At 41.9% G+C, this 27,734-nt stretch overlaps 1 protein-coding gene across 3 annotated transcripts; it reads left to right on the top strand.

The window, feature by feature from the left end:
• The first annotated feature begins 52 nt into the window (after positions 1-52).
• CD80 (CD80 molecule) lies at positions 53-27,734 on the top strand. Of its 3 annotated transcripts, XM_082711558.1 has the most exons (9): positions 217-301; positions 3,717-3,743; positions 4,916-5,019; positions 5,115-5,225; positions 12,475-12,792; positions 17,265-17,546; positions 22,289-22,396; positions 23,850-23,965; positions 26,227-27,734. In XM_082711558.1, exons 4-8 carry the CDS (start codon positions 5,126-5,128, stop codon positions 23,948-23,950), a joined length of 909 nt encoding a protein of 302 aa, XP_082567684.1. In that variant the 5' UTR covers positions 217-301; positions 3,717-3,743; positions 4,916-5,019; positions 5,115-5,125; the 3' UTR covers positions 23,951-23,965; positions 26,227-27,734. The 3 variants fall into 3 exon arrangements, with proteins under 3 accessions (XP_082567683.1, XP_082567682.1, XP_082567684.1); XM_082711557.1 differs by lacking the exon at positions 3,717-3,743 and having other exon boundaries at positions 53-301; XM_082711556.1 differs by lacking the exon at positions 3,717-3,743 and having other exon boundaries at positions 216-301; positions 4,916-5,225.

Here is a 27,734-nt window from a genome sequence, read left to right as displayed (position 1 = left end):
CCCCACCCCAGGCTTCACCACCGGAGTGGTTACTTCGCATTTCCTGGAAGCTGTATTTCTCTTCATTGAGAGCCTGCAGGTAAGCAGTGAAGTCTGTTACCTCAGGACTGCAGGCTGGAGCTCCAGAGACCCATGGCAAAGCCTGGGAGGGGAACTTGGGGAGTCAGCTGGGCCGCTGAGCTTCCCTCCCCGTGGGAAATCCCAAGAGGACTGAGAGAAGCAGAGAGGCCGAGGCCATCTGGCAGGAAGTATGCCAAAGAAGGGTTCCAAATCTCCTGGTGGATGGATCTCCCAATCCAAGGTTAGGAAATAGTGACTTACAGAAATGAGCCGCTGCTCAGGGGGAGGCGTGGGCTGGGGGCGCATCTTCCCCTTCAGCGAATTGCTCTGCTCCTTTTCTATTCTCGCTTCTTCTGCTTAGGGTCCCTCCACCTTATTTTTCTTTCTCCCATTCTACTCATCTTTGCGTCCCCCATGGCACAGTTCTGGGCTCACAGTACAAACCCAATAAATTTGAGGTGAATTGGCTTGCCATGCCAAAGGAATGGTACATACATTAGAAGCAAAGAGAGAGGAAAGAGCAGATGAGGATTAGAAGAGTTAACGAGAGCTTCTTGAGGAACTGGCATTTCGTCTGGTCCTTTCAGGAAAGATGTTAGGACGGGCAAAGAGACAGGGAAAGGCATCTAGAAAGTTAAGGGACGCTCAAGGTTTCCAGGCAGGAGAACAGAGTGCCCAATGTAGGCAGGAGAGGGGCAGTGGGCAGTAGGGACAGTTTGGATAAGGGTTAACTCTGAATGTTCACTTCTCTTCTCCCTTGAAGAATTCTAATGATTTCCATTTCAGAGAACCAGAATGTAAAGAGGAAGAGGCGACCTCTCTTCACACTGATGACGTTTCTACCAGCCTGAGCAGACCATGACACCATTTGGGAACATCATGGTCTGAAAGCATAGATCGAACGGCCTATTCTGGGTGCAGGTTATAAGCCTGTTTGAATGAAGCAGGGAAAGGAGCCAGAGGAGACTTTCAGCTCCTCCACTGAGAAGCTGAAGGTCACTGCAACTGTAAGGTAGAAGTTGTTACATCCTTCCTCATCATTACTGAAAATGTGCAGCTGACCCTCAGAGCGAGACACAGATGAATGAAAATGCTCACCGAGCATTTTTTTTTTTTTTTTTTTTTTTTTTGTCCTCACAGAGAAGATGAAAACACCTGGCCCCCTGTCATAGAAAGTCTTGCCTGCCAGGCTTTATAGAGCTTGAATATTCCAAATCTAAGACAGACAGAGCCGCCACCCACTGAACCCTGCCACAAACTTGTCACTGGGGTGAGGCAAGGTGCCGGTGCTTTCCCTGCCTCTTACGCATATTCTCTTTGCTCTTTCTGGCTGCCTCGAGAGAAATGGTGCCTTTGCCAAAAGACAGGAAGTAGAAGAGGACACGTTTATTTAGTAAATGCTGCCGCCACTCCTGTCACCCCGCTGTACAGAACATCTGCGTCTAATGGCACATTTGTACCTCTACAGAAACGTGGACACAATTTGGGTGGGGGGCATGAGACCCTCTCTTGGGCTTAGATTATCTTGATTTAAGAAGGCAGCATTGTTTAAAAGTCCAGTATTTCCAATTGTTTCTTTCTTTGGCACCCTGAAGTTTTTTCACTTTCTAGAACATTCAAATCAGGTCAGAGCCTTTCTCTTCTAATATGGAGAAAAACAAGGTCCTTCTCACTGCAGGTAAGTTTTACAGAAGAGTCCATAAATAAACTGAAAATCTGGAAAGAGATTCTCTTGAAATTACCAGGGCCTGCATACCTTTTGAAAATCTGCAGGTGCCCTTGGGGGTTTATCTCAGTTTGAAGATGCACCATAGCCCAAACAGCCACTTCCTGTGGGTGGCCAGGAAGCCTAACATTGTGGACAGTATGCCAGGAGGGCCAGGGTGGGAGCAGACCTAGAAGATCACGTCAGAGAAGCCACCACTCATTCTGTGCATAAGATTTGTCTCAAATGCAGTCAGCAATTCTTTGAGGCCAGGGCATGAGTTGAGCCTGGAGACTATATTCTCCCCAGCAAAGTCCTGTAATCTGCCACACTGCAGCCCTTGTCAGAGCCTAAGCACAATGATGAAGTGGAAAAGCCTTTATTCTTTCCTTTTCTTCCTTCAGGATGATTGTCACCCCAGGGATATCCAGGGGCCTCAAATGTCATCCTTCCCTGTCAGCTTTTAATTTAAAGGGATCTCAGTGCCTTCCTTAATACTGAGAAATATTAGGCTAGATGGCAGCTTACACTGTGAATTTTTCCAGGAAAGGCTACTTTCTAATAGCCTAAAGTCAGTAGTTCAGACACTTCTCTACCATAGTCACAATGTTTGCCATATTCATGTAACATATCTACTGTCATTTCCTTTTTTCTCTGAATTGACTTACCTTTCTACTTTTACAAATTTAGATAGAAAACTATTGTGTCTGTACCATAAAAGCCTCCCTCCTGTCTTAGCCTAGAGTATCGAGAAAGCAAAACTGGAAACAAACATCTAGTTTATTGGGAATATAATCTGGCGGTGCAGAATGGGAGGATTGGGACAGGGAAGAAAGAAAAGCCAGTAAAGCATGCTTTGCCATGCTGGCCTCTGCTGCAGGCAGCTAGTACTCAGTCTCACTGGGGCCTTCTGGAAACCCTCATGGAATGTCTCTCAGAACTCCCCATGGAAGCTGTCATCTTCCAACCTCCTCTGGTCAAGAGTGGCTCCAGGTTGCACATGTTTAAGTACAGAACTTGCAAGGGGTATCCCATGCCAAAGGAGAAGAGATACCCCAGGGCCAGGAGCAGACTGTAAAAAGTGCAAGCCCATCCAAGGTGCTGGGAGGTTCTATCTGTGCAAAACCTGTTGGTCAGCTATGCCAGTATGAGTCAGCTGTTTACCCACAGAATACTCCAGAATTCTATATAGTCTGGTTGAAAACAGAGGGAGGCTAGGGGTGGGGAGGGGGGTGGCACTAAAATCTTCTTTACCCTACCCCCTCAGTTCTATCATTGTGCTCACCTGAGGTGTCTGGGATCCTGTCCAACATGGCTGCCAGAAGTCCCGCCTGTGAAGATAGTGGGGGTGGAGAGGTGGGAGTGCGGTTGAGGGTGGCCTAGTGAGCCCAGCACTCTCCAGAAAGTGACCATGACATACGAGGTAGACAGCCCACTCCTGCAGCAGCGTGACTATTGAGTAGAGAGAGGTAACTGGGTGCTAAAACAAAACTTGAGACTCAGAAACTAATGGCCCACAAAACTCACAGTCTATCTAATGCCAAAGCCAGTGCCCTCCCCCTCTCTGGTCTCCCACTCACTCCCAGCTGCCCACTAGAGTCTTCTCTCCCCTGAGACTGTTGGTTTTCGTGAGATTGTGAGGGAGGGACTGTGTGGTTTGTCCTGGCCACACCCTCAGAGGAGCTTGCTGACAAAAAGGGATAGCAGGGTAAGCTTCCTCAAATCATAAATAACAACCTACCCATCCCCGGCTTTGACTTACATGCTTCTGGTGAAAGAAAATTAGATTGATTTTCCAGTGAGTAAAGGAAGTTGGAAGGGGATTGCCACCTCTGGTATATCACCCAAAGAAAAGCTGAGCAACTTGCCATTATTTTGGAGACAGCAAGAAGAGAACATCTCAGAACTGGAACCTTATTATTTGATTTTTTTTTTTTTTTTTAAACACAAGAAAAAAAGAGGACTTGTTCTTCAGCCAGTAAGTATATTTACTTTTATCTTAATATGGGATAGCTCAGTAGGAATAGTTACCGACAACCTGTCTGCCTTTTAAATAAACATACCGTCACTCCTATCTCCAAGATGCATACTTGCTTCCAAAGGAGTCCGCCCATTGGGGTCCCATTCCCATGGGACGCTGAGGCTTCCCAGCATGGCTAGTGAGTCGTCAACAGAGTTATGGCTCATAAAACTCTGATGAAGAAGTGAATCCAAGTTAATCCTGACTAAAAGGAGTGTGGTTCCCAAAAAGGAGTACCAAACGTCTTCTTTTTTTTTTTTTTTTTTTTAACGATTTTATTTATTTATATGAGAGACAGAGATCACAAGTCGGCAGAGGCAGGCAGAGAGAAGGGGGGGAAGCAGGCTCCCTGCTGAGCAAAGAGCTTGTTGTGGGCCTTGATCACAGGACCCTGAGATCATGACCTGAGCAGAAGGCAGAGGCTTAATCCACTGAGCCACCCAAGCACCCCTAAATGTCTTCTGAGTAGCATTGGATTATGTCTGTGGTGGCAAGCTCTGAAGATCACATTGGAGCACCACATTCATTTTTTGTTCTAAATTTTGATAAATTTACTGAAAAAAAAATCCGTTTCTTCCCATGGTAATACATAATATAAATAAGTAATTTTTGTAGTATGTCTTTTCCTTTTTACTAACAGATTTTTCTGTTGATTCAGAACCTCTGCCAGTTTAAGACATGTTCTTTGTATAGGACACTTAAGAATGAAGATACTTTTTTATGTTAATGTATTGAGAAGGAAGTAGTTTCATAACTTAAGTCTTGCCTTGGACAAAATATGACCTCACTGGTGTTTTGCGTTTCTTGGTATGTTTTGAAAAGGATCTGAATTTTGGCCGCTGATACTGAGGGCCCTTACAATTCTCTGTGCTTCTACCAAAGTCTTATTGTTTCCATTAAGGAGAACCATTCCATGGGAGAGCTGTGGTTCATTTTGGAAACATGTACAAGGCAAGATCACCTCCTCGGAGTTCCCCCGACCTTTCTTTACCCTTGAGATTGTGTGGTTTAGATGTTGCTCAGATTAAAGTTCCCGACTCATTTCAGGCAGGCAATTAGGGAGTTTTATGACCCATACTTAGGCCAACCTTCCTTCCTGGGTGACTTCATTTTTTCTTTTTCCTTCTCAGGTTGTGAAAGTAAATCCACAGTCTTTTATATTCAGAAGTTTGGAGACCCAGGGACACCGTACACAGTGTTTCTGCAAGCAACACAGGAGAACTGTCTGAGTGAGGTAGCTGAATTGTGTGAGGCAGCTTCTGCCTGGTGCTTGCTGGGAGGTACCCAGGTCTCACTGGGTTTGAAATTGTTGTCGCTCTCTATCCTAAGCCGCAGAAGCCATGAATCACCCAGCAAAGCAAAGAATACCACTACTCGAGCACCCGTATCTCAAACTCTTCCAGCTCCTGATGCTAGCAAGTCTTTTTTACTTCTGTTCAGGTAAGGAACTCCTGGGAGCTTGACTGAGTTTGCTGCTTCAGGGTCTAGGAGGTAGAATTTTCTGTGCCGCCTCCTTCTGTCACCCTGCAAACTGACCTTCAAGGCTGGATTTGGGGAAGGTGGCTGTTGAGAAGATTGGGGCTCAGCCTGCTGAAGAATGGTTCTGACTTTGGTTTTAAAATCAAAACAAACGATTCTCTTTCTGCTGAAACAGCATACCATCTGGTGTCCCCAAAGTAAAGAGGAGGCTTTTGGGCTTCAGCACAGTCTGCCAGTTTGCAAAGACCCCAATGTCAAAGGCCCTTGTGTTAAGAGCTGCTCACTTAAAACATGTCTAAACATGCTGTCGTCAACCAGAATGTCTAAGTGGTGGGGCGGTGGGGTGGTTGGGGAGAGGAAGAGGGACAGGAGAGGAGTTTGGGCACATGGATTACACACCTGCTGTAGCAGTAGTTGTGCATTTTCTGTCCTGGGCTGGGAAACTTACTATTCTATGTGGTTGCTGAACCAAGAGAACCGTGATTTAAGTTTCAAAATTTATGCAACAGATACTATATACAGTTGACAATTCAATGACATTTCCAACAGTTACAATTTTCTTCTAGGAAGCTGGGGGAGCACTCTCTAATGAGTCTTCTGGGGGAGTCCAAAGAGTTTAAAAATGTTTAGGAGGAAATTTATACAGGCTTCCTAGAAATGTGGGGTGGGGGGGGGGCAGCGAGGGGCCGGGGAACCAATGAAAAAGAGAAAGAAAACACAAAATTAAAACCAGGGTTTTAGCAATTATACCAGGGAAATTAGAGGCAAGTGGAAAGAGATGATCTTCTAAAGAAAAGTATTTAGGAAAGCGCTTTGTCCTACAGCTACATTCAGATTTTACTGTTGTGGTACCAGGTCAACAAATACATTCCTGGGCATCTTATGTGCGGACACCTGTGATACACTCAAAAACTACATCTGGGATTCCTGCCCACTGAGAGATTTGAGTGTGTTAGCCGAAGAATGCACAACTCACCCCCAAACTAATGCAGAGCAGCGAAGTGCTTGGTCCTGATTCTAAGAGCCTGAGACCTGGGAAAGGTGGGACCAGGGTGTCTGGGGTGGCTGGGTGGGCTTTATGGCTCTATGGCCAAGGCCCAGAGACGGCCGGAGAATTCTGGGTGGGGCCACAGCGCAGACAATGGCACAAAAGTAAGGAAGAGTTGGGCGCAAGTGTTTTTTCTTCTGTGTACTCATCTCTTAATTCAACAAATATTGAACGTCTCCTCTGTGTAGGATACTTTTGTGGTCCTGGGGACAAGTTGTGAGCAAGATTGACATGACTTTTGCCTTCATGGACTTTACAGTCAGTAGGAAGAATGTGACAATCCATCAAAGAACCCCTCAAATGAGGGTAGGCATAGCAAACCTCTCTGCCAGAGGGGAGAATGGTGAGAGTGAGCGGGGTGAAGGCAGAAAAGCAGCATGTGAAAGAAGCAGAGGAGCAAGGAAGTGGAGATAGCGTGGTGGGACAGGCCCAGGCAGGTACCAGACTCCACCATAAGGCTAGAAGGTCATGGTCAGGAATCTGAATGTGATTTGGAGAGACTGGGAAGACACAGAAGGGTTTTAAGGAGGGACGTGGTCTATACCAATCACCCGGGGGACCTTGTCCAAAGCAGTTTCTAGCATAAGGGATTTTCAGGGCAGTGAAAAAACTCTGTATGATACTATAAGGGTAGACAGATGTCATTTTACCTTTGTGAAAACCCATTGAATGTATAGTGTCAAGAATGATGCCTAAAGGAAACAGCAGACTCTGGGTGGTAATGAGGGGTTAATGTAGGTTCCTTGGTCGTCACAAATGTACCCTCTGGCATAGGATGTGGATGGTAGGGGAGGCTGTGTGGCTGCAGGGGACGGAGTATATGGGACCGCTCTGTACTTTACATTCATTTTGCTGTGAACCGAAAATGCTCTAAAATAAAGTCTGTATATTTTTTGGAAAATACAGTTTCTGCTGAGGTGGGCCAGGGAGGGGCCCAAGAGTCTGTGTTTTGAACAAGGACTCAGGTGATGCTGATGCTGTTGGGCAACAGACCTTCGGTTTGGGTGGTAAATCTCTGAAATGATGTTTTAAAAAAAGAAGTGTTGCTAAAGCATTCAGATGGCTTGTAGGGCTGCCAGAGTGATGGTGTAAAACCTGTCAGGAGGCTGCGTCAGAGAGCTTTGATGAGGAGCCTGGAGTCAGGGGTGAGGGGATTGGAGTGTGTGTGTGATGTAGTTTTGGTGGGGGGGGTTGGGGGGGCGCCAGGGGCTTGGCTTCAGGGAAAGGGATTTGCCACACACCCTCCTCTTCTGGTCCAGCCGGGAAGCGGGACTACCACCCATCCCTGGCCTGCCATTGCTGCCCAGAACGGGGGATCACTTTGTCCTAAGAAGGGAGGGGCTGCCTGAACTCCTCTCTACTCCTGGTTGGGTCCATGGAGCAAAACACTAGACTCCTGGACTCCGGAAACTGGCAGTTATAAGGCAGAGGGTCTAACAGGGTAGCTCTCACAGGCGCTGAAAGGGGCAGCTTTCTCTCAGAGGTGGGGTGTTTTCAGGGAAGCACAGCTCCAAGAGGAGGGGAGAGGCCTTTGGTAGGAGTGGGCCAGGGACACAGGAAAGGTGTTGCCTCTAAGTCTATGGCATGAGGAAGACTGAGCCAGAGGGAAAAGAATGCCCTCAGAGTGCCACAGAGACTCTTTCCGTTGTCACATACTATCTGAACACTGCCAGTCAAGGGCTCCTATGAGCCATGGTTCTTGCTGGGACAACCCCGATATTCAAAGTCCCTGAGCTTTTTTTTTTTTTTTTTTTTAAAGATTTTATTTATTTATTTGACAGAGAGAGATCACAGTAGACAGAGAGGCAGGTAGAGAGAGAGAGAGGGAAGCAGGCTCCCTGCCGAGCAGAGAGCCGGATGGGGAAAGTCCCTGAGCTTTTTATAGATTTAAGTACCATTTGGAAACACAAAGGGCCAGATTTGTACAGAGCATACAGGCTGGGTCTCAAGAGAAAGTCAGGAGCGATGCAAAAATCAGGCGGCAGGTCTCAAATCTATCAGTGGCTGGAGAGCAGATACTTACCCTCCTTGTGTGCCCAGCACCAAGCCCAAGTCCAACACAAGCCCCAGGGGTGCTGGTTCACCTCACAAAGAGCACTTAGCGGTGTCCCAAGGGATCACTGCCTTTCGAAGGATATACACAGGCCATAGCAGTAAATGTCTAGATGGTGAGATTATAGATGACTTTTACCCTTTGCTGTATTTACCATTCTTTCTATAAATTTAATGTTTGTCTCCTTTAGAGTCAGGAAACATCTTTATTTATTTATTTTTAGTATTTTTAAAAATATTTTTATTTATTTATTTGAGAGAGAGTGAGAGCACATGCCCGTGCGAGAGTATGTACATGTGAGAGAGAGTACAAGTTGGGGGGGAGGCGCCGGAGGGCAGAGGGAGAAGCAGACTCCCCACTGAGCAGGGAGCCCAAAGCAGGGAGATCCCAGGACCCTGAGATCATGACCCGAGTCGAAGGCGGATGCTTAACTGACTGAGTCAACCAGGCGTCCCAAGAATACCTTTATTTAAAAAGCAGACTTAAGGGGCAACTGGGTAGCTCAGTCATTAAGCGTCTGCCTTCAGCTCAGGTCATGACTAAGGGGTCCTGGGATGGAGCCCTACATCTGGCTCCCTACTCAGCAGGAAGCTTGTTTCTCCCTCTCCCACTCCCCTTGCTTGTGTTCCCTGTCTCGCTGTATCTCTCTCTGTCAAATAAATACATAAAATTTAAAAAAAAAAATAAATAATACAAATAAAAAGCACACTTAAGTCCCAGTGAGATAACATACATCATAGCACATGGGGACTTAAGATTTTCTGCCCAGTTGCAGATGCCTGGTTCAGTCCAGATGTCAGCTAGTTACCACGGTGATTCTGGCCTGTCCTAGGTGTGATTCAACAAATCACGTTCTATGAATGACAGGAACAGCCCCATTTAGGAATCTGTATAATGTTTTATACTTAACTAAGCACTTTTACATCTGGGTATCATATAATCCCCATGATAATCACATGAAATTTTAGGTCAGAATATATTATGCCCATTTTGCAGAAATTCCCAAGGAACAATCATAACCTTGTTCAGGGTTATGATTCTAATGTGCAGTGAATGGAGGCCGATCTCATCACCTAATGTGTAGCCCTGCATTCAGCAAATATTTATTGAGCACCTACTATGGGCACGTCCCTGTCCTAAATTCTGCAGATATAGCAATGAACAAAACAGATAAAGCCCCCGCTCCAGTAGCCTCAAAAGTAATGGTTGCCAGGGACAAGCTTGAAGAGAAATAAATCAGGGCAAGGGACTAATGAGCAGCAGGATGGTTGGGGAGTCTGGGAGGAGGGTGCTGGTTAGAAAGAGTCGGAGAAAGGATCTCTGACAAAGGGGGACCAGAGCAGAAACCCGAGGGAAGCAAGGAACCAGGCATATGGATGTCTGGGGAAGCCGCCTGTACCTGGCCTGTGCCAGGGACTGCAGAGGCGTCCCATGTGCGTGACCTCACAGAATCCTCATGCCCACTTTACTAGGTTAAGTGTCACTCTGCCCATCTGTAAAACGGTAAAGCAAGGTCCAAAGTTCAACTAGGTTTCAGGCAGTAGTGTTCAGAATTCAGGGACCTGACTCTTCCCTCCAAAGCCACTGAGGCAGACAAAACACTTCAGAGACCTCTCAGTTGTCTGCATGCAGCAGGCCTGAGTATGGAAGCCAGGTCCCAGTGGAATTTCCAAATTGCTCAGAAGATTTTTGGTTCCTCTTTTCGGTCTGGTTCTTCTTCAGCATGAGTGTGTGGTGAGAGGATTTCACACAGGAACATTAAGGATCTCATTGATGGTCACTGACCTTTAGAGGGACACCCACACTTCTCCTCAGATGGCTGGACAAAAACTCCTTAAGAGTCATCATTGAAAGTAGCTCATTTTCGGTTCAGATTCCTCTTTTGCTAATGCCACCACATGTCAAACTTGGTTAGAAATCCTGGAGTCTTTTCGGATGGGAACAAATAGATCATAGGGAGAGATCCTATTTGGAATCCCGGGTGAATGAGCTGCTTTCTGTCATGGTATCTGTCTGGCCCGTAGCAAGACCAGAGTCCTGAGTCCCTGACATAATCCCTGGGTGCAATGGAAGGACCAGCGGGTAGAAGTTGGGAGCAGGAGTCGGGACAGGGAGGAAAGTCTTACAGAAGACTTGCTTTGTAATAGGGACTGTTCCGTGTATATCATTTAATGGAATTTAATTTTACAATGATCCTGGGTGGTTGGTATCATACCCTATTTACAGATGAGGAAATGAATTTATTAGCAGGTGGCTGAGCTGGGGCTAGAATCCAAGTCAATAGAAACCCATAGTTCATGCTTCTTTACACCTATCAGTCTGATTCTGCTCTATCTTTTTAAAGAGAACTCAGGTTATTTAGCTATTATATGCTCCCCTCAAGTATATCTTTTCATTTCTTCCCCCTTTTCCAGATCTGTTCCTTAAAGCTGGGGTTGGCAGTGTTCAGCACAATTGCCAAAAGGGGTCCCTTAGATCATTCTGAGTTCCTTCACCCTGCTATGAAGGTATCTGCCATCACAAAACTCACTTCCTCACATTGTGTGACCCATAGCCAGTCTGATGAAGGCCTGAAGAGTGGCTGTTGAGATAGAGAGGTCCTAGTGCTCGTGATCCTGCTGTCTGAGGACAGAGAGGGACTGGAGACTTGATCCCTAGAGAGCAACCCCTCCCCCCAGGGAAGGTTGTATGGCTCTGGGAGATACAGGGCATCATTGCGTTGGGTAAGGAAGCTGGTGGCGAGTTGTGAAAGAGCTTGCGCTTGGGGGCTTGGGGGATCTGCTTGTAAGTCAAGCCTAGCAAAGGAAGAATGACCAAAAAAATCGGAAAACACGGCCTGACAGGGAAATTTGGTGCCACTGATAAATGCTTAGGAGCTAACAAAAAGACAGAGCTTGATTACTGAAATGTTGGTAATCCTGGAATACACTGATGGGAAAGTGGGCAGAATGTTTTAAATGGGAACCGTCTTATAGGGCAACTGTTGCATGGATGGCAGAGAGCTGAAAGAGATCAGGACCAGATAGGGATAATTTAGGGTCACTGAAGAGAAATAGTCTGGAGGTATAAACTACACCTCGTCTGGTGGGGAAGTTAAGGAGCCAATTCAACCTGAGGTTATGAGGCCAATCCAGGCCTAGAAAGAAAAGGACTGTTTCTCAAAGCAAAAGAGCTCAATAGTCGGGTCCGGCTGGGGTGTGGGCAGTGTTAGCCTATTTATCCTGTAACTGGAGACTAAAGTTGGGGAAACCAGTGAACAAGGAGAGTGGGTGGCTTAAAAGGTCTGCACCAGAAAGTGTAGAGCTGGGACAGCTTCCTTTCCTGGGCTGTTTCATCCTCTATAAATAAAAACACAAAAATGAATGAACATGGAAGTCCCTTCAAGATCTCACATTCCAGTGATTTCCATATCCCCATCGGGCTGAGTACATTGTGTACCCATAGTTGACATTCATCTGCCCGGTCTCCTAAAGTCCTCCTTCTTGTGGGAGTAGTGGACCTTCTCTCTCACTGTCCACTGACAGATGAATTGAAAAGAAAATGTGGTATATATATACAATGGAATATCATTATCATTATCTTACTATTCCTTAAAAAGGAAGGAGATTCTGGCAGATGCTAAAACATAGATGAACCTTGAGGACACCATGCTAAGTGAAATAAGACCCTCACAAGAAGAAAACAGTGTATGATTCCAGTTATATGCAGTAACCAAAGTAGTCAGACTCACAGAAACAGAACATTAAGTGGTGGTTACCAAGGGCCTGGGGGCATAAAGAAAGGAGAGTGGCGTAATGCATACAGAGTTCAGATTTGCGAGATGAAAAGTTCTGGAGATCTGTTTCATAACAATGTGAATATACTTAATACTACCGAACTGTACACTTAAATATGGTTAAGATGGTATATTTTACATTTTTAAACCACAATTTAGAAAAGGGAGAAAAAAAGACTGGTAACCAAAAGTATCAAAATCAAACTGAACTCTCTGATCATACGCAGTCACTAGATACAACACCCTGAGTTTGTTTTTGCCGACTTGGAATTCCTGCTTCTGCAAGTGGCTGTATTTACTAGATAGAAAATCCTCTCTGTTTGCCTCTCCTTAGGCATCATCCAGGTGAACAAGACGGTGAAAGAAGTAGCAGTACTATCTTGTAATTACAACATTTCCACTGAAGAACTGACAGAAGTTCGAATCTATTGGCAAAAGGATGATGAAATGGTCGTGGCCATCATGTCTGGAAAAGAGCAAGTGTGGCCCAAGTATAAGAATCGCACCTTCACTGACTTCACCAAGAACCTCTCCATTGTGATCCTGGCTCTGCGTCTGTCAGACAATGGCAAATACACCTGCATCGTTCAAAAGCCCGAAAAAGGGTCTTACAAAGTGCAACACATGACTTCAGTGATGTTATTGGTCAGAGGTCAGTGGGATTTTTCTGATTTCCTATAACCCGGCAGACTCTTGATGCCCTTAAAGATACACTCCTATTAATTTAGTTGAACATTTTACAGAAGAGGGATGTATCTTCATTTAGGGTTAAGTAAGTCTGTAGTTTTACAATAAACCCTAATTGATTTCCAAGACATCCTGGAAGTATTGATTAGTGTGAGTTTCTGGCATTTTGACAGTCCAAATTCATGACAGTCATCCTGGGGCACTATAATGACCTAAAGTGCCTTCTGAATCATAAGGGGACACACTTAATTTGATGTAGCTGAACTGTTAGCTGCACTTGATACAGTAACATATTCTTGTGAAAGTATATTGAAAGGTATTAGAACAATGCAGACAGAGATACTTTTCAAGTAATATTCAAATGCCTATGGCTATTTTATGATTTATATTTATTATTGGATTTGAACCACTCATCTAATGGGTATTCCTACAAAGTTAGACATTAGAGGATTGGATGCATAATTTATGTAACGGGGAAGAAAATTAATTCATAAATCAAAACTCAACTTATACATCTAACCGTGAAGGCAAGCATTTCTTAGGTAGGAAGGAACCTTGCGTTAATCACAGGTGATGGTACCAGAGGATACTAATGTAGCCTGAGCCCCTTGCTGAGAAATGATGATAGCCCTTGCTTGACCTTTCCCCCATACTTGAAATTCAGCCACATTTCTTTTTCTTCCTGGACACTGGGGCCTTTCGTGGAAACTGAACCTATCACTTAATAAAAGTTAATCATTCACCTTGATAATAGATAATGTAAGTGGATCCTTGCTGAACTCTTTGCTACTCTTCCCTCCCTGTTCTCCAGCTATGTTGACTCATACACTTTAGCATCCAGACCACACCTAAAGCTTAGGACGTAAGCCAGTTGCATGGGATTACCTTGACCTTCCCTCTGTGTATTCCCTACTCACAGAGAGAGCCATGATTATATGGTGGTGTGATTTTAAGGGTTCTACCAAGCCCGCCATCTTATAAAGTGCTGACCTACACTGATCCCTAGAATTCCCACCATTTTTGCTTCTCCTGCTGGTTTCAGCATTGTTTCCCCTATAAGATCTCTATTAAAAATGAAAATGTGTTACCTGGGGACAGTGGCACCACGAACATATGAACCTGTAGTAGGTAATTACATTAGATATAGGCAGTCCTCAAAGAGAATGCCCAAATGGAAGTAGAGGCAGGATTATGTACATTTTGATAGAAAGATAAAGACTGGAAGAAGAGGCGAAGTTTCAGGAAGGACAAGCCCTAGTAGCAGACCATAGCAGGAGACCAGGGACAGCTCAAAAGGCAACAAGAGTGCTGGGGGCCTCAAAAGGGCTGGGAGGGGCAGGCCCAAAAGTCAGATGTGCAAAGACAAAAAGGGAAACTTTTCATTTGACTCATAATCAATTAATTCTGATTTTTCCATCTGCATCAGTTACAACAGTGTTTCTCTTACATTAAGGTCCCTATGAATCACTAAGATCTTGTTGAAATGCAGATTCAGGTTCAGTAGGGGTGGAATAAAGGATCTTTGATTCTGCGCTAACAGATCATGAGGTGATGTCCGTTCTTAGGGCTGCGAGGACCACAGTTTGAGAAACGAGACATTAAATAATTCCTTACTTGACAAGGATGACCAGCTGTCCCATTTTGCCTGGGACTGAGAGGTTTCCTCAAACACCTGAGACTTCCCCAGGTTAGGCACTGAAAAAGCTGGTCTCTACATTCGCCTAAGATTGCAAAATGATAGAATATCAGCATCACAGTATCTAAAAAGCCTCCATTAAACAGCATTTGGGGAACTAGATATGCTAGTTAACAGATTAAAAGGATAACAGATGTTTACGTTTCTAACACTGTGCACCTCTTCCTTTCCTAATAAGATATTTTTACTCTACCCATTCAGAATTATAACAATGTGGGTTAATGCATTAAAACGAGATACAAAAGAGTAATTCTTTGATGGTTCACAGTCTTGCAAGGCCATAGGTGCTGTTACTTGAGATGGATCCCCTCACTGAAGGGATGGGAGACAGCTGAGGCTGTGCAAAGGCTAGCCAGACCTTGCAAAGATGCTTTCTAATATACAGAATATTTTCAGTATTCTTGAAGTTAAGTATGTCTCAGAAAAGCAGAGCACAGAAATGAAGATGAATCATAATTTACGATATGGGTTACTCGGATTTGTCATTCCAGGTTATAATACATAACATTGATGTTGTAAGAAAAAAAGGGAATATTCTTTGTGGGGTTTTTTTTTGTTTTGTTTGTTTTGTTTTTTAAGATTTTATTTTGTGGGCTTCGAACTCACAACCCTGAGATCAAGAGATGCATGCTCTGCTGACTGAGCCAGCCAGGCACCCTACAAAGGGAATATTCTTGATGTCAGCTACTATTATAATGATTTGATCTCATAAGACAAATTGCAGGAGTAGGAAATGTCAACTAAAAATGGCTCAGGAAAATGTCAGACTTAATTTAGAGACAGGGTTGGTGCAAAAAAGATGACTTCACCTCCTACCAAACTCAAGTTTTTCCTTTTCCTGGCAGTTATAATCACTTGCCATAACTTCCCCTTTCTCTTATTAGTCATAGTGCTACTGGGTGGTTTGGGAAGTTTTCACAGGGCAACTTGATTTAAATGAGGGAGTTCATCTAAGCACAAATTTAAGACTCACAGAGGTCCATCTACTAACTGATTTGCTATGTGTCAGGCCTTGTGCTTCATGATTTATATCAATGATGTAATTTAATTCTTAGAACCCTGGAAGGCCGGTATGACTACCCCATCTTACAGATGAACAAACTAAAACTGAAAGTGGTGAAGTAATTGGCCCCAGGGCTTAAAGGCAAAACTGACTTTTAAACCAGCTGTTGGATCTTGGCCAGCCTGTGCCTTTAAGGAAATCTTTGTTAATTATGTATGTATGGTTCCCAAATGGTCTTTAAAAAAAAAACCAACTTTCGAGAAGCACAATCCTCATGAGTGGCTTCCGCTTTGCATCATACATCTTGTGTTAAAAGAAAGTCCAAGTGGTACAATTTGTTTACACTATGATGCTTTCTAAATAAACTCTTAAAAAAAAATGGCTACACTACGTTAGGCTATACTACGCCTCTCTGTGGAACTCCAAATTGTGAGAAGAAATCTAACTGTACGGGATGAAGTATGCGGGCCTTGGTCCCCCACACTCAGGCTGAGAACTACACATTTCTTTAGGCCTAAGAAAAAGGAAGAAAGTGGGTTAGAAAATCTTCTCATGTGCTCTCTGCAGTCATTTCACTCTGCTTTGCTTTGTATATACTTTAGTATCTTATTGGGGGTCAAATACACAAATGCAAGAGTGCCTCAAATATCTTGTAGGAATGAATGCTAGGAAGGCCCTGTGGCCTTGTGATGCATATCAAAATAGCAAGGGAGTCAGTGAAGTAGAGGGGTTGAGATTATAGGCTCAGTATTGTACAGTTTGGACAGAGGTTTATCTTATTAAAGGCTACTTTTGAAAATTTAGTAAGGGCATGTTAAAGAAAATTTGGAGTAGTGGTTATCGCAAGTGTGAGAAATGGGGAGACAACAAAGGTGAGAGCATACAAGTAGATTTATGTAAATTACAGACAAAGCACTGGCTCTCAAGTTGGATGGTGGGTTCACAGGTGTTTTTTATAGTATTAGTTTATAAGTAGATAAACAAGAGAGCCACTTTGTGTATCTCAAATATTGGGAAGGGAAGAAAAGAAAGGCAGGAATGGAAAGGAAAAGAAAAGCAGGCAAGGGAAGAGAAGAGAGGAAAGAAAGGGGTCTGGTATTGGAAAAACTAGAATTCACATCCCAGTTTTGCCACTTACTCATGATTTCTCAACTTCGATTTGATTATTTACAAAACAGAAATCATATTAGGTTAAACCAAATGATATTTCTGACATTTGATCTTTCTTGACATACACCTGCCTTGTAGGGTTATTGTAGAGATGAAATGAGGTAGTATCCAAAACCCAACAAGCATTAAGTGCTCAGTAAATGTTGTCTATTATTTTTCTCTTCGTATCTTACAAATGCAAAATACTATGTCAGTATTTATTCACATAGATCTATTTCTTTGTATAAGTGTCCTCTTACTTCCATCCAAAGTGATCAAGAATTGGGATATCTGGCTGGCTCAGTTGGAAGAGCATGTGGCTCCTGATCTCAGGGGCCGTGAGGTATAGAGATTACTTAAATAAATAAAAATCTTTAAAAAGAAGTAATGAAGAATTGATACACCCAATTCAAACCAAAGTTGATCTTTGGATCATACATAACTATTAATGATTTATGGGAAGTTACAAGTTATAGCTCATTTTATAATTCTTATTAAAGCTAAATAATTTATTTTTTTAAAAACCTCACATACCCCCCACTGCCCCAGTACAAAATGATGTGTACTTACATCTTTTTTCTTTCTTCAGCTGACTTCCCTGTCCCTACTATAACTGACCTTGGAACTCCATTGCGTAACATCAGAAGGATAATGTGTTCAACCTCTGGAGGTTTTCCAAAGCCTCAACTCTGCTGGTTGGAACATGAAGAAGAATTAAAAGCAATCAGCACAACAGTTTCCCAAGATCCTGAAACTGAGCTCTACACTATTAGCAGTGAACTCGATTTCAATATAACCAACAACCATAGCTTTGTGTGTCTTGTCAAGTATGGCGACTTAACAGTATCTCAGATCTTCAGCTGGCAAAAATGTACGTAACATTGTGCTGGGGATTTTCTAACTGTGTAAATTCTGAAAAAAAGGCAATTCAGCCAGATCCATTTTAGAGTTGTGTATATTGACTTTGATAGCATTTCTTGTATTTTTGGACCCACAAATGATAATGAAGTGATATTGTGACTTGTTAAGGTCACTGTACAAGGTGCAAGCATAGTGTTACTAGATTAATTTTATTTTCTTTAATAAACTTTCTAAAATTGAGACATTCAAATAAGTGCTCTCCATCAAGTACTCATCTTCGGAAGTTATTTTAACAATATTGTTGATATTAAGCACTAAAATTTGTCCTTCTTTGGACTTGTCCTTGGGGCTTTGGTACTTTCTGTTTGGGGGACACCTCCTTCCCATTGTCCCATGGCATCATATCATTGCCTTTCATGAGTGAATGTGCCTTTTAAGAACCACTGGTTCATTCACAACTAAGTCTGGTAAAGAAGGCCAATGACAAACTACTTGAGGATAATGCCTGGAAATACAGGTCATTTTTGCCCAGATACCATCACCTTCAAATACCTTACCCTTCCGCTAGTAAACTTACAGAATTTTCTGTTCCCAAGAGGTGAAGTCATTTGATAATGTAAAATGGAATAAATTGGGCTTATATAAATTTATGCATGTTAAACCCATAATAGATTATTATAGAACTCAGATACTTAAAATAAGTGTCTTACTTAAATGGCTGATTTTATGGAAGACCAGGAGGCCTCCCTCCCACCCCTGGCCCACTCTTAATGCATTTTGTGGCTGTACTGTAACATATAATACACTGAATTTGATATATAGTGGCACATGGATATATAGTATATAAATCTTCCTCTTATCTTTACTTGAGTAGAGGAGATATTTTACATGGTCTGGTAGCTCTTTCTAGTGAATGATTTTCTCATGTCTTTCCATCTTGAAGTGGACTTGTTCATTATTTTCTTCAGTAGGTAATGAGATAAAATTTCCTGAGGATAATTACTTCAAATACAAACAAAATTTTGATATGATTTTATTAATAGTCCAAATTCATTTCTTTCAGTCATCTTTTATGGATTCTAAAAATTTTATAGAAGTGAGGTTTGAATCATATAGCTTATTAATTCAGCATTACTTTTCACTTTATTAATGCATCATTATTTAATCAATTTTAGATTGCTGTGACTAAGGTAGGGATCAGTACACTGTTATAGCAGATTCAATCACCTTATTTTGGACATTATATTTGGAATATAAGTGTATATGATATTTTAGGACAGGAACTGACAAACATTTTCAGAAAAGGGCCAGATAGTAAATGTTTTAGTCTTTGTAAGTCAGATGATCATTGGCAACAACTCAGTTTTGCTGTTATAGCATGGAAGCTGCCATAAACAAGATATAAATGAAGGATATGTCTGTGTTCCAGCAAAATTTTATTTTAAAGAAGAGACAGTAGGCCAGGTTTGGCCTGTGTACTGTAGTTTGCTAACTTGGAAACAGAGCACTACACAGGGCTGGATCTCATATATCATGACCCTGTGATCATGACTTGAGCTGAAATCACGAGTTAGATGCTTAACGGACTGAGCCAATGAGGTACATCTGAACTGCAGACGTCACTTAGAGTCTAAAGCAAATGATGCATTTGTGGGTGGTCAAGGGCTGACTGCATAAACAAACAAAAATTAGGTGTACAGTTCATAAAAACGTTACAAGTCAATGAGAGCAAAGCTTTACATAAATATTTTTATGATTTATTTTATGTAAAAATATTTATGTAAAGCTTTATATAAATATATTAATGTAAAAATATTTACTCAGTTAAGCGTTTGACTCTTGATTTTAGTTCAGGTCATGAGCCCAGGGTCGAGAGATCAAGCCCCATGTTGGGCTCCATGCTGAGTGTGGAGCCTGCTTAAGATTCTCTCAGTCTCTCCCTCTGCCCCTCCCCCTACTCACGCTCTCTAAAATAAATTAATAAAGTCTTTTAAAAATATATTTATATAAAACTTTATGTAAATAGCCATACTAAAAAAATCCCCAAGTTTATTAATTAAACCGTTTGGACCCATGATTCTTTTAGTCTGGGCCTGCCAAATTGGTTAGCCCTTAATATACTGGAAGGCACATGTGCATGGAAGGAGGTAAATCAGGGAGTCTGACTCATGGTGCAGCTAACAAGCTGTATGTGCCCAATGTCCACACCTACCTCTGTAATTAGGATTCTAAGTCTGCTCTATGGTGAATTACTAGGTTCCTACTGGGCATCACCACAGAGCTAGTTTGCCACTGCTAGTTCCTCCTTCTTTTTCTCAAACGTACATCCTCTTTCTAGGCTGAATGAGGCTTGAAGATGGGTGAAGAGTGGCCTCTGAGAGGAAGCCAGGAGTGAGTCAGAACCTGTGTAGCTTTTAGATTCCCAGGATAATGGGAAAAGCCTCCCTGTCATTCTGGGCTGGGGGAAGAGATATGTCTGTGTTCTGGTAATCACTCATCTTCACGCAATTTGGAGTTTTAGAGGAAAAGAAAAAAAACAAAAGGAAAACCAACTTTCCCCAGTCTCTAACTGGTAGGTGCACTAAAGTCAAATGTGCATTTTAAAATGATCACTGTGGCAGAATGTGTAGGAATTATTAGAGCCTAGGGAACCAGAGGCAAAGGGATCAGTATGGAGATGACTAGGTGGGGAGAAGAGAAACCTGAACAAAGGCAGTTGCTGCATGAGGTTTTGGGAAAAGGAACCAACTGCAAAGGTATCCTGAATACAGAATGGAAAGTCCATGGGAGCCTACTGGGAAGTGAGTACAAAAAGAAGGCTTCACTCTTATTCGGTAACTATGGTGTTGCTATTCACTGAAATGGGAGAATATGGTTGGACATATGCTTCGGAAAGACTACAGTGAGTTCAGTTTAAATCAGGTAGAAATGGTGGCATCCAGCCATGTAGCTGGCAGCTGGAAATTCAAATCTGGAGTTCAGAAACACAGGAGGACTACAGGTATTGGTGAGGATGCAGAGAAAGGGGAACCCTCTTGCACTATTGGTGGGAATGCAAACTGGTATAGCCACTCAGGAGAACAGTATGGTGGGTCTTCAAAAAGCGAAAAATAGAACTACTAGCAATTACACTGCTAGGTATTTACCCAAAGGATACAAAAATACACATGCTAAGGAGTACATGCATCCTGAGGTTTATAGCAACATTATCAACAATAACAAAACTATGGAAACAGTCCAAATGGCCATCCACTGATTAAGTGAATAAACAATATATGGTGTACATATACGTATATATAGTAGAATACTACTCAGCTATCAAAAAGAATGAAATTGTGCCATTTGCAACAACATGGATGGAACTAGAATGCATTATGCTAAGTGAAATAAGTCAATCAGAGAAAGACAAATACCATATGATTTCACTCATATGTGGAATTTAAGGAACAAAATGGATGGACATATGGGGGGCAGAGAGAGAAAGGAAAACAAATCATGAGAGACTCAACTATAGAGAACGAACTGAGGGTTGATGGAGGGAAGAGGGTGGGGGATGGGCTAGATGGGTGCTGCATATTAAGGAGAGCATTTGTTATGATAAGCACTGGGTGTTATATGTAAATGATGAACCACTGAACTCTACTCCCAAAACCAATGTTGAACTGTATGTCAACTAATTAGAACTGAAAAATAAACAAAGAACCCAGTAGTTTCTTTGTGACAATGCCTGTGCAATATTTAAAGTAAATGAATCTATAATTTAAATTTGCATTTTAAATAAAATGTGTGTGCTGTAAGGAGAAAAGTGAGATCAAAAATATGATATACAGATTTAGAAATCAGGTGGTATTCTAAAACTTGGATGTGGATGAGACAAAGGGAAAAGGTGTGACAGATCTAGAGAGAGAAAAATAAGGTATATCTAGAACTCTCTGTCAACTAAGTCAACTAATTATTAGTAATACATAGAAATATCAGTTCTAAAAATGAGATATAGACAAACCATAAGAGACTCTTAATCTCACAAAACAAACTGAGGGTTGCTGGGGGGAGGGGGCTTGGGAGAGGGGGTGGGGTTATGGACATTGGGGAGGGTATGTGCTATGGTGAGTGCTGTGAAGTGTATAAACCTGGTGATTCACAGACCTATACCCCTGGGGCTAATAATACATTACATGTTTATTTTTAAAAAGTGAAAAAAATTAAAATGAGATATAAAGACAAGATCACTTTTTAATTTTTTAAAGATTTATTTCTCATTTTTATTTTATTTTTATTTTAGAGAGTATATGCATGAGCTAGGGGAGGGGCAGAGGGAGATGGAGAGAGAATTTTCAAGCAGACTCTCTGCCGAGCACAGAGGCCCATGTGGGGCCAATCCTAGGACCCCCACATCATGACCTGAGCCAAAACCAAGAGCCTGCTGCTTAACTGACTGAGCCACCCAGGTGCCCCAAGATAAGAATACTTTTAAAGTATCTCCCAAGAATCTTTTTTATGCCAACTTAATTCAGTAAATACAAAAGTTCAAAATTTCTTTTTCACATTTGATACTTGATAATCTGGATATTAGTTGCCCACAAATATGTGTCTGATTAAAGAGTTATGCAAGAAAAAAAAAAGAGTTGTGCTTAGTGGAGAGCTAAGCAGAGAAAGAAGTGAAAAATATTCTTTTTAGTTGTGTAGATATGAGGCATAGAATTCAGCAGCTGGAAACACATTAGAGTTCATACTATTCTTTTCCCTCCACAGTTGAGCCACCCCGTACTGATAATCCAGTCCAGCTCAGGGTCATCCTAATCTCAGTAGTAAGTGGGATTGCTGCGATCACTGCCGTTATAGGAAGCTGCCTAATCTACAGTAAGTACTATTATACTATCATTTTGACCTCAATTCCTGGAAGCCCAAACTCTAACAGTGTATGTCAGCAACTCTCTGAGGTTTTAGCCTAGATTATAGCCTCTTCTCATTTTATGGAAACCTTAGTGTCTTCTTTACTGGTCTCACCAGGTTTTATTCATTCACTGTACAGACATTTCTTGGACACCTACTATGTGTCCGGTTCTCTACTAGGCACTGGAGTTATAAATATGAGGAATCATTGCCCTCAAGACACATTCTAGTTTAGTCCATTTCTTTTTCCCCCAACTTTATATTTTCTTGTAGACACTGATGCTTGCTAACTAATTTGAAAACATTTCTGATGCAAAGTGATATTCTTAATCTTTGATTTTCAAGAGGAGGAAAGTCAGAATGACAAGATCTGGGGTTAAGAATCATTTTCTTTCTTTTTTTTTTTTTTTTAAAGATTTTATTTATTTATTTAACAGAGAGAAATCACAAGTAGGCAGAGAGGCAGGCAGAGAGAGAGAGAGAGAGAGAGGAGGAAGCAGGCTCCCTGCTGAGCAGAGAGCCCGATGCGGGACTCGATCCCAGGACCCTGAGATCATGACCTGAGCCGAAGGCAGCGGCTTAACCACTGAGCCACCCAGGCACCCAAGAATCATTTTCTTGAAGGAGAGTAAGATGCACTAATGACATTGAGAAATTAGATGACCACTAGTGATTTTTACCAATTCTCAATTCCTTTGAATACATTTTTTATTGAAAGATAAGGAGTGGTTGAGGAAAGAAGAGATAGCTAGGATGTTTTTCCCTATGAGTTTAAATGTTTGGCCTTATACATATGCTACACTCCATCTCTGTAATTAAACAAAGAGGAACTGCTAGGCCAGAGCTGAGGTCATAGTCACTATGAAAGAACACCAACCTTTCTTGGAGTAGAAATAATGTACATTTAGCAAAGAAAATTGGAAGACCAACATCTGCTGATTTTCCCAAACTTCAGCTCAAAAACTGCCAAAGTGCTGGGAAGTCACTAAGACTCTTTGCAACCAACAGCTCAACCCACAGGTAGGGTAAAGAGGTCTTGTGGGCTCAAGGATGTTTTTGATACAGACTGCCCAGCCTTGTCCCTCTAGTTTAGGACCTCTTATTCTTAACACTACTGACATTTGGGGTCAGATAATTCTTTGTTTTAAGGTTCATTCAGTGCATTGTAGTGTATTTTGCAGCCTCTGTAGGTGCTACTCACTGTATACCAATAGCACACCTGCCCCAGTTGTGACAATCAGAAATGTCTCTATTACATTTCAAATGTCCCAGTGCAGGGAGGTGGGGAGGTGGTGTTGGGTACTGGGTTAGAAATCTCCCTGATTTAAGAGCCACTGATCTAGTTCTTAGCCAGTGAAGTCTTCCTGATTTACGGGAAACTCACCTATCTAAATCTTTATTGTTTGTGCTTGTCTTCAAGGATGTGCTGCAAGGTGGAGATGGAAAAAGAGGAATGAGGAAGGCGTGGACATGGAAAAGATCTCACCGATCTACATAGGATCTGCCCAAACATCTGTATAAGCAGAACATCTGGAGGTAACTCCTCTAGTTCACCTATTCCAGGGTGGAATATATGAGATATATGGATCCCAAAGCACAGTGCTTTCTTCCTCAGTATCAGATTTAAACTCTACCTCACCTTCTCAAAACCCTAACTCAGGTTACTCTAAACAGATGGTTGGCATCTCTCCTTTCTCCTCACATATGACTTGCTTATTGTTACCCCTTTCTTAGCTGTGCCATTCTGCCATGTTGAACTGTTCCCCTCCCTTGTCAGTCAACCCAGTGTCTTTCATTATCTGTAAAGTACCTTAAGTTCACCTTGAAGTAATATTCCTGGCCCAGCTGCTTACTCTGATCATTCCTTTTCGCCTGTATTCCTCACTACTGATGGATCCAGATTAGGGTCAGTTACTGGTCACTCTGATCCTCTCAGTAACATCCTCATTGGTCTCTCTGCCTCTAACAGAGTCATCCTACTAACTCAGCAACACAGCCAAATCTTATGAAGAATCACTTCTTCATGTCATTTTCCCACTCAAAAACTCAGAAGAGACCCCTAATGCCTACAGGGAAAGTATCAAGCCGTTTAATTTCCCATATTTCAATTGATCTCTTCAGTGTAAACATTTTCAGTTCTTTGAACTGTTCTCCACATAGTAGTTTCCAGAAGCTTCATCTGAACACACTAGATGTCAACAAGTGGAGTTCAAGACTTTAGATATGGTCTAATTCTACATACAATGGTATAATTACTGTCTGGGATCTGGAATGTTCTTTCTGTTAAAAAAGCCTAACACAGCAGCAGCTTTTCTGAGTCACACTATTAACTTATATCAATTTTGTGTTATCCTAAACTTCCCAGGCCTTTTCATGTAAGAGAAATATTAGAATCCAAGAAACTGATACCAGGTTCAGGGTGGTTTATAGACTCCGTAAATAGTTCCTTTTTGATTTATGAAGTTAGGGTGAAAAAGCATAAGAAATGAGTCTGCAGTTACCTTTAAAAAATAAAAGGAGATGAAATATACCACCTGAGACTTAACTCTAATAGGTTGTTTTACAAAAGCATTATTTTATTATTTCATTTAGTCTTTATTTTTTTTTTAAGGTTTTATTTATTTGACACAGAGAGAGAGAGAATACAAGCAAGGCGAAGCAGTAAGCAGAGGGAGAAGGAGAAGCAAAATCCCCATGGAGTAGGGAGCCAGATGTGGGACTTGATCCACCCAAGACGAAGGCAGCCGCTTAACCGACTGAGCCACCCAGGCACCCCTATTTCATTTGGTCTTATAAAAATCTTTGTGAGCAAGATCTTTATCTCCATTTTATAGGAGGGAATCCCGAGGCTCCCTCCCAGAGGTTGTGATTTGCCTAAGGTCAGGTAGGCAAGGAGCAGGGCCAGGACTCAAACTGGGTATTAAGCTCAGGTTCCTTTCACAACATCATAGCAGGCTATGCACATTTCCCCACAGCAGTCTCTGTTTCCTGTTTTTTCCACCTTCTTCAGGATGTCCTTTCCAGGATGTCCACCTCGGTTCTGTGACTACCTAGAACTTCTCTGACTTTCCTTAACAGTTGGTTGCTGCTCAGTCGGCTGATATGCCATGTTGAAGCTGGGGTCTTGTCTCCTCAGGGGTCACCTTGTCCAGTTCAGGCAACTCTGCCTTTGAACTGCTAGAGCAATGCTCTCTTGCACATCACATTCCATCTGGGTTTATTTTCATATGCATGTCTTATATTCTTTTTTTTTATTTAAAGATTTTATTTATTTATCAGAGAGAGAGAGGGAGAGAGAGCGAGCACAGGCAGACAGAATGGCAGGCAGAGGCAGAGGGAGAAGCAGGCTCCCTGCTGAGCAAGGAGCCCGATGTGGGACTCGATCCCAGAACGCTGGGATCAGGACCTGAGCCGAAGGCAGCTGCTTAACCAACTGAGCCACCCAGGCGTCCCTGCATGTCTTATATTCTTTACTAAGTTGTAGGCTTATGGAGAACAAACATACCTGACATATATTTGCCTCATAGGCAGAATATTACCTTGATCACTAAATATGGTCGTTTGACGATCGCTGGTGCTTAAATAGATATTTCATGTAATAAAAATTGTCAGACTTGTCCTAAATTCTTCCATAATTTAGACTTCCCTTTATATTTTTTGGCCATCAAGATTAAAATCTACTAATGTCACCTCAACTTTGGAGCACCTTTGTGATAAAAAATATAAAATTTAAAATGCTTTCCTCCTTTGAGAATTCAGGTTTTGAAGTATTCGTTTATTTTTTTTTGTTTCCCCAGGTCCCATCTCCATCTTAGATTGGCCTCTTCTTTGAATTTCTTCAGATGGCCAGGATTATCCTAGGATTATTCTCTAGGAGCCTCTTCCTTTCGGTGGCCCTGCAAAAAGTGACCAGAGGAATATGGTGGGGACATAAGTAGCTCTGGTAACCTTGGTCAAAGAACTTAGAAACAAAGAATTGTTCAGGCCTGGAAGAGACATTCGAAAACACTTGTCTCATTAATGACAAGGACATCAAGGCCCAGGGGGTGACCTGGATAAAGGCCTGGGCCAGAATCCAGATTTCCTATCTCTGGTGCTCTTTTCCATTAGTCTGGCTCTGTGCTATTAACTGGTGTGTTTATATATACACACATCAGTCAAAATGCTTCTGGAAAAAGAATTTATCCAATGTCAGGTCAACTTTTTAGACTTGATCTGATACAACACTGGAGCATTTTGTGTTGTTATAAAAAGGAATCTGATGTTAATGTGTGAGTGGTGTGCTGGTACATATACCAGTGTGAGGATGATGGAAACATTACTGATGTTAACCAATATTTCATTTTTCATTGTGCTCTCCCACTTCTCCATCAGTTTCTAAAGAAAGTAGATTTATCCCAAACTAATATCCTCTGACATGTAAGATCAATGACTTATACACCTCAAAGCAATAGGTTGGAGAGAAATAGGTTGGTTTACAGAGTCACATCCCACTGGTTCATATTGGACTGATAATCTCCTTAAATGGCTTTATGCTAGTTTAACCTCATTTGTAAAATATGAGAAAGTTCTCATTTAAAATGAGATAGGTTTTTATTGTGTATTACTAACAGTAAGCTGTCTTTAGAAATCGATCAGGGTAATGAAAATAGCATTCCCTAGGCCTTCCTTATCCCTAAAGTGCTAACTGCTGTTCCTGTGTTACTTGCTCATGACTCCTCTTTCTCTGAACTTGTCTTCCACAACTCAGTGGACCAGAAGGTGGACCTGACTTAAGTGGGAGCAATCAGACATTCCCACTGGAAAATCTGACGTTGGATAGCAAATTGACCAAGTTTCTCACATGTGGCTGGGTCTAAAACATTTAATTTGGGTAGCTATAATGGGACCAGATTATGTTAGAGTCTTAAGTACACTTTTAAATGGTTACTCTCAGAACAAAATCACTGAGGGAAATAAATAATTTAAAGCAAAGACAAGAATTTAAAGCAAACAAAAAAAAAATAGGAATTGCTATATCTAGTTAAGATTAATAATCCTTAGACATGATCAAGGGGAGACCTCAAGAAGTAGTTACAAACGAGGACACACCTAAGAGACAGCTTATTTATACTTAAATTATATTACATTACTTATTACATTTGATAAATTATTAGTACTATTTTTTCAAGGAGTTGTACTTTTATTCTGATATTTTTATGATATGAATAAAACTATTTTTAAAACCAACCGTCTAGTTTTATAATATCTAGTTGGAGAATATAATCTATATGTGGATGTGAATAAAACAATAAACAGATTGACT

This window comes from Mustela nivalis, assembly GCF_964662115.1.
Source record: "Mustela nivalis genome assembly, chromosome: 1".
NCBI classification, from domain to species: domain Eukaryota; kingdom Metazoa; phylum Chordata; class Mammalia; order Carnivora; family Mustelidae; genus Mustela; species Mustela nivalis.
This window is presented reverse-complemented; position numbering and strand designations above follow the sequence as displayed.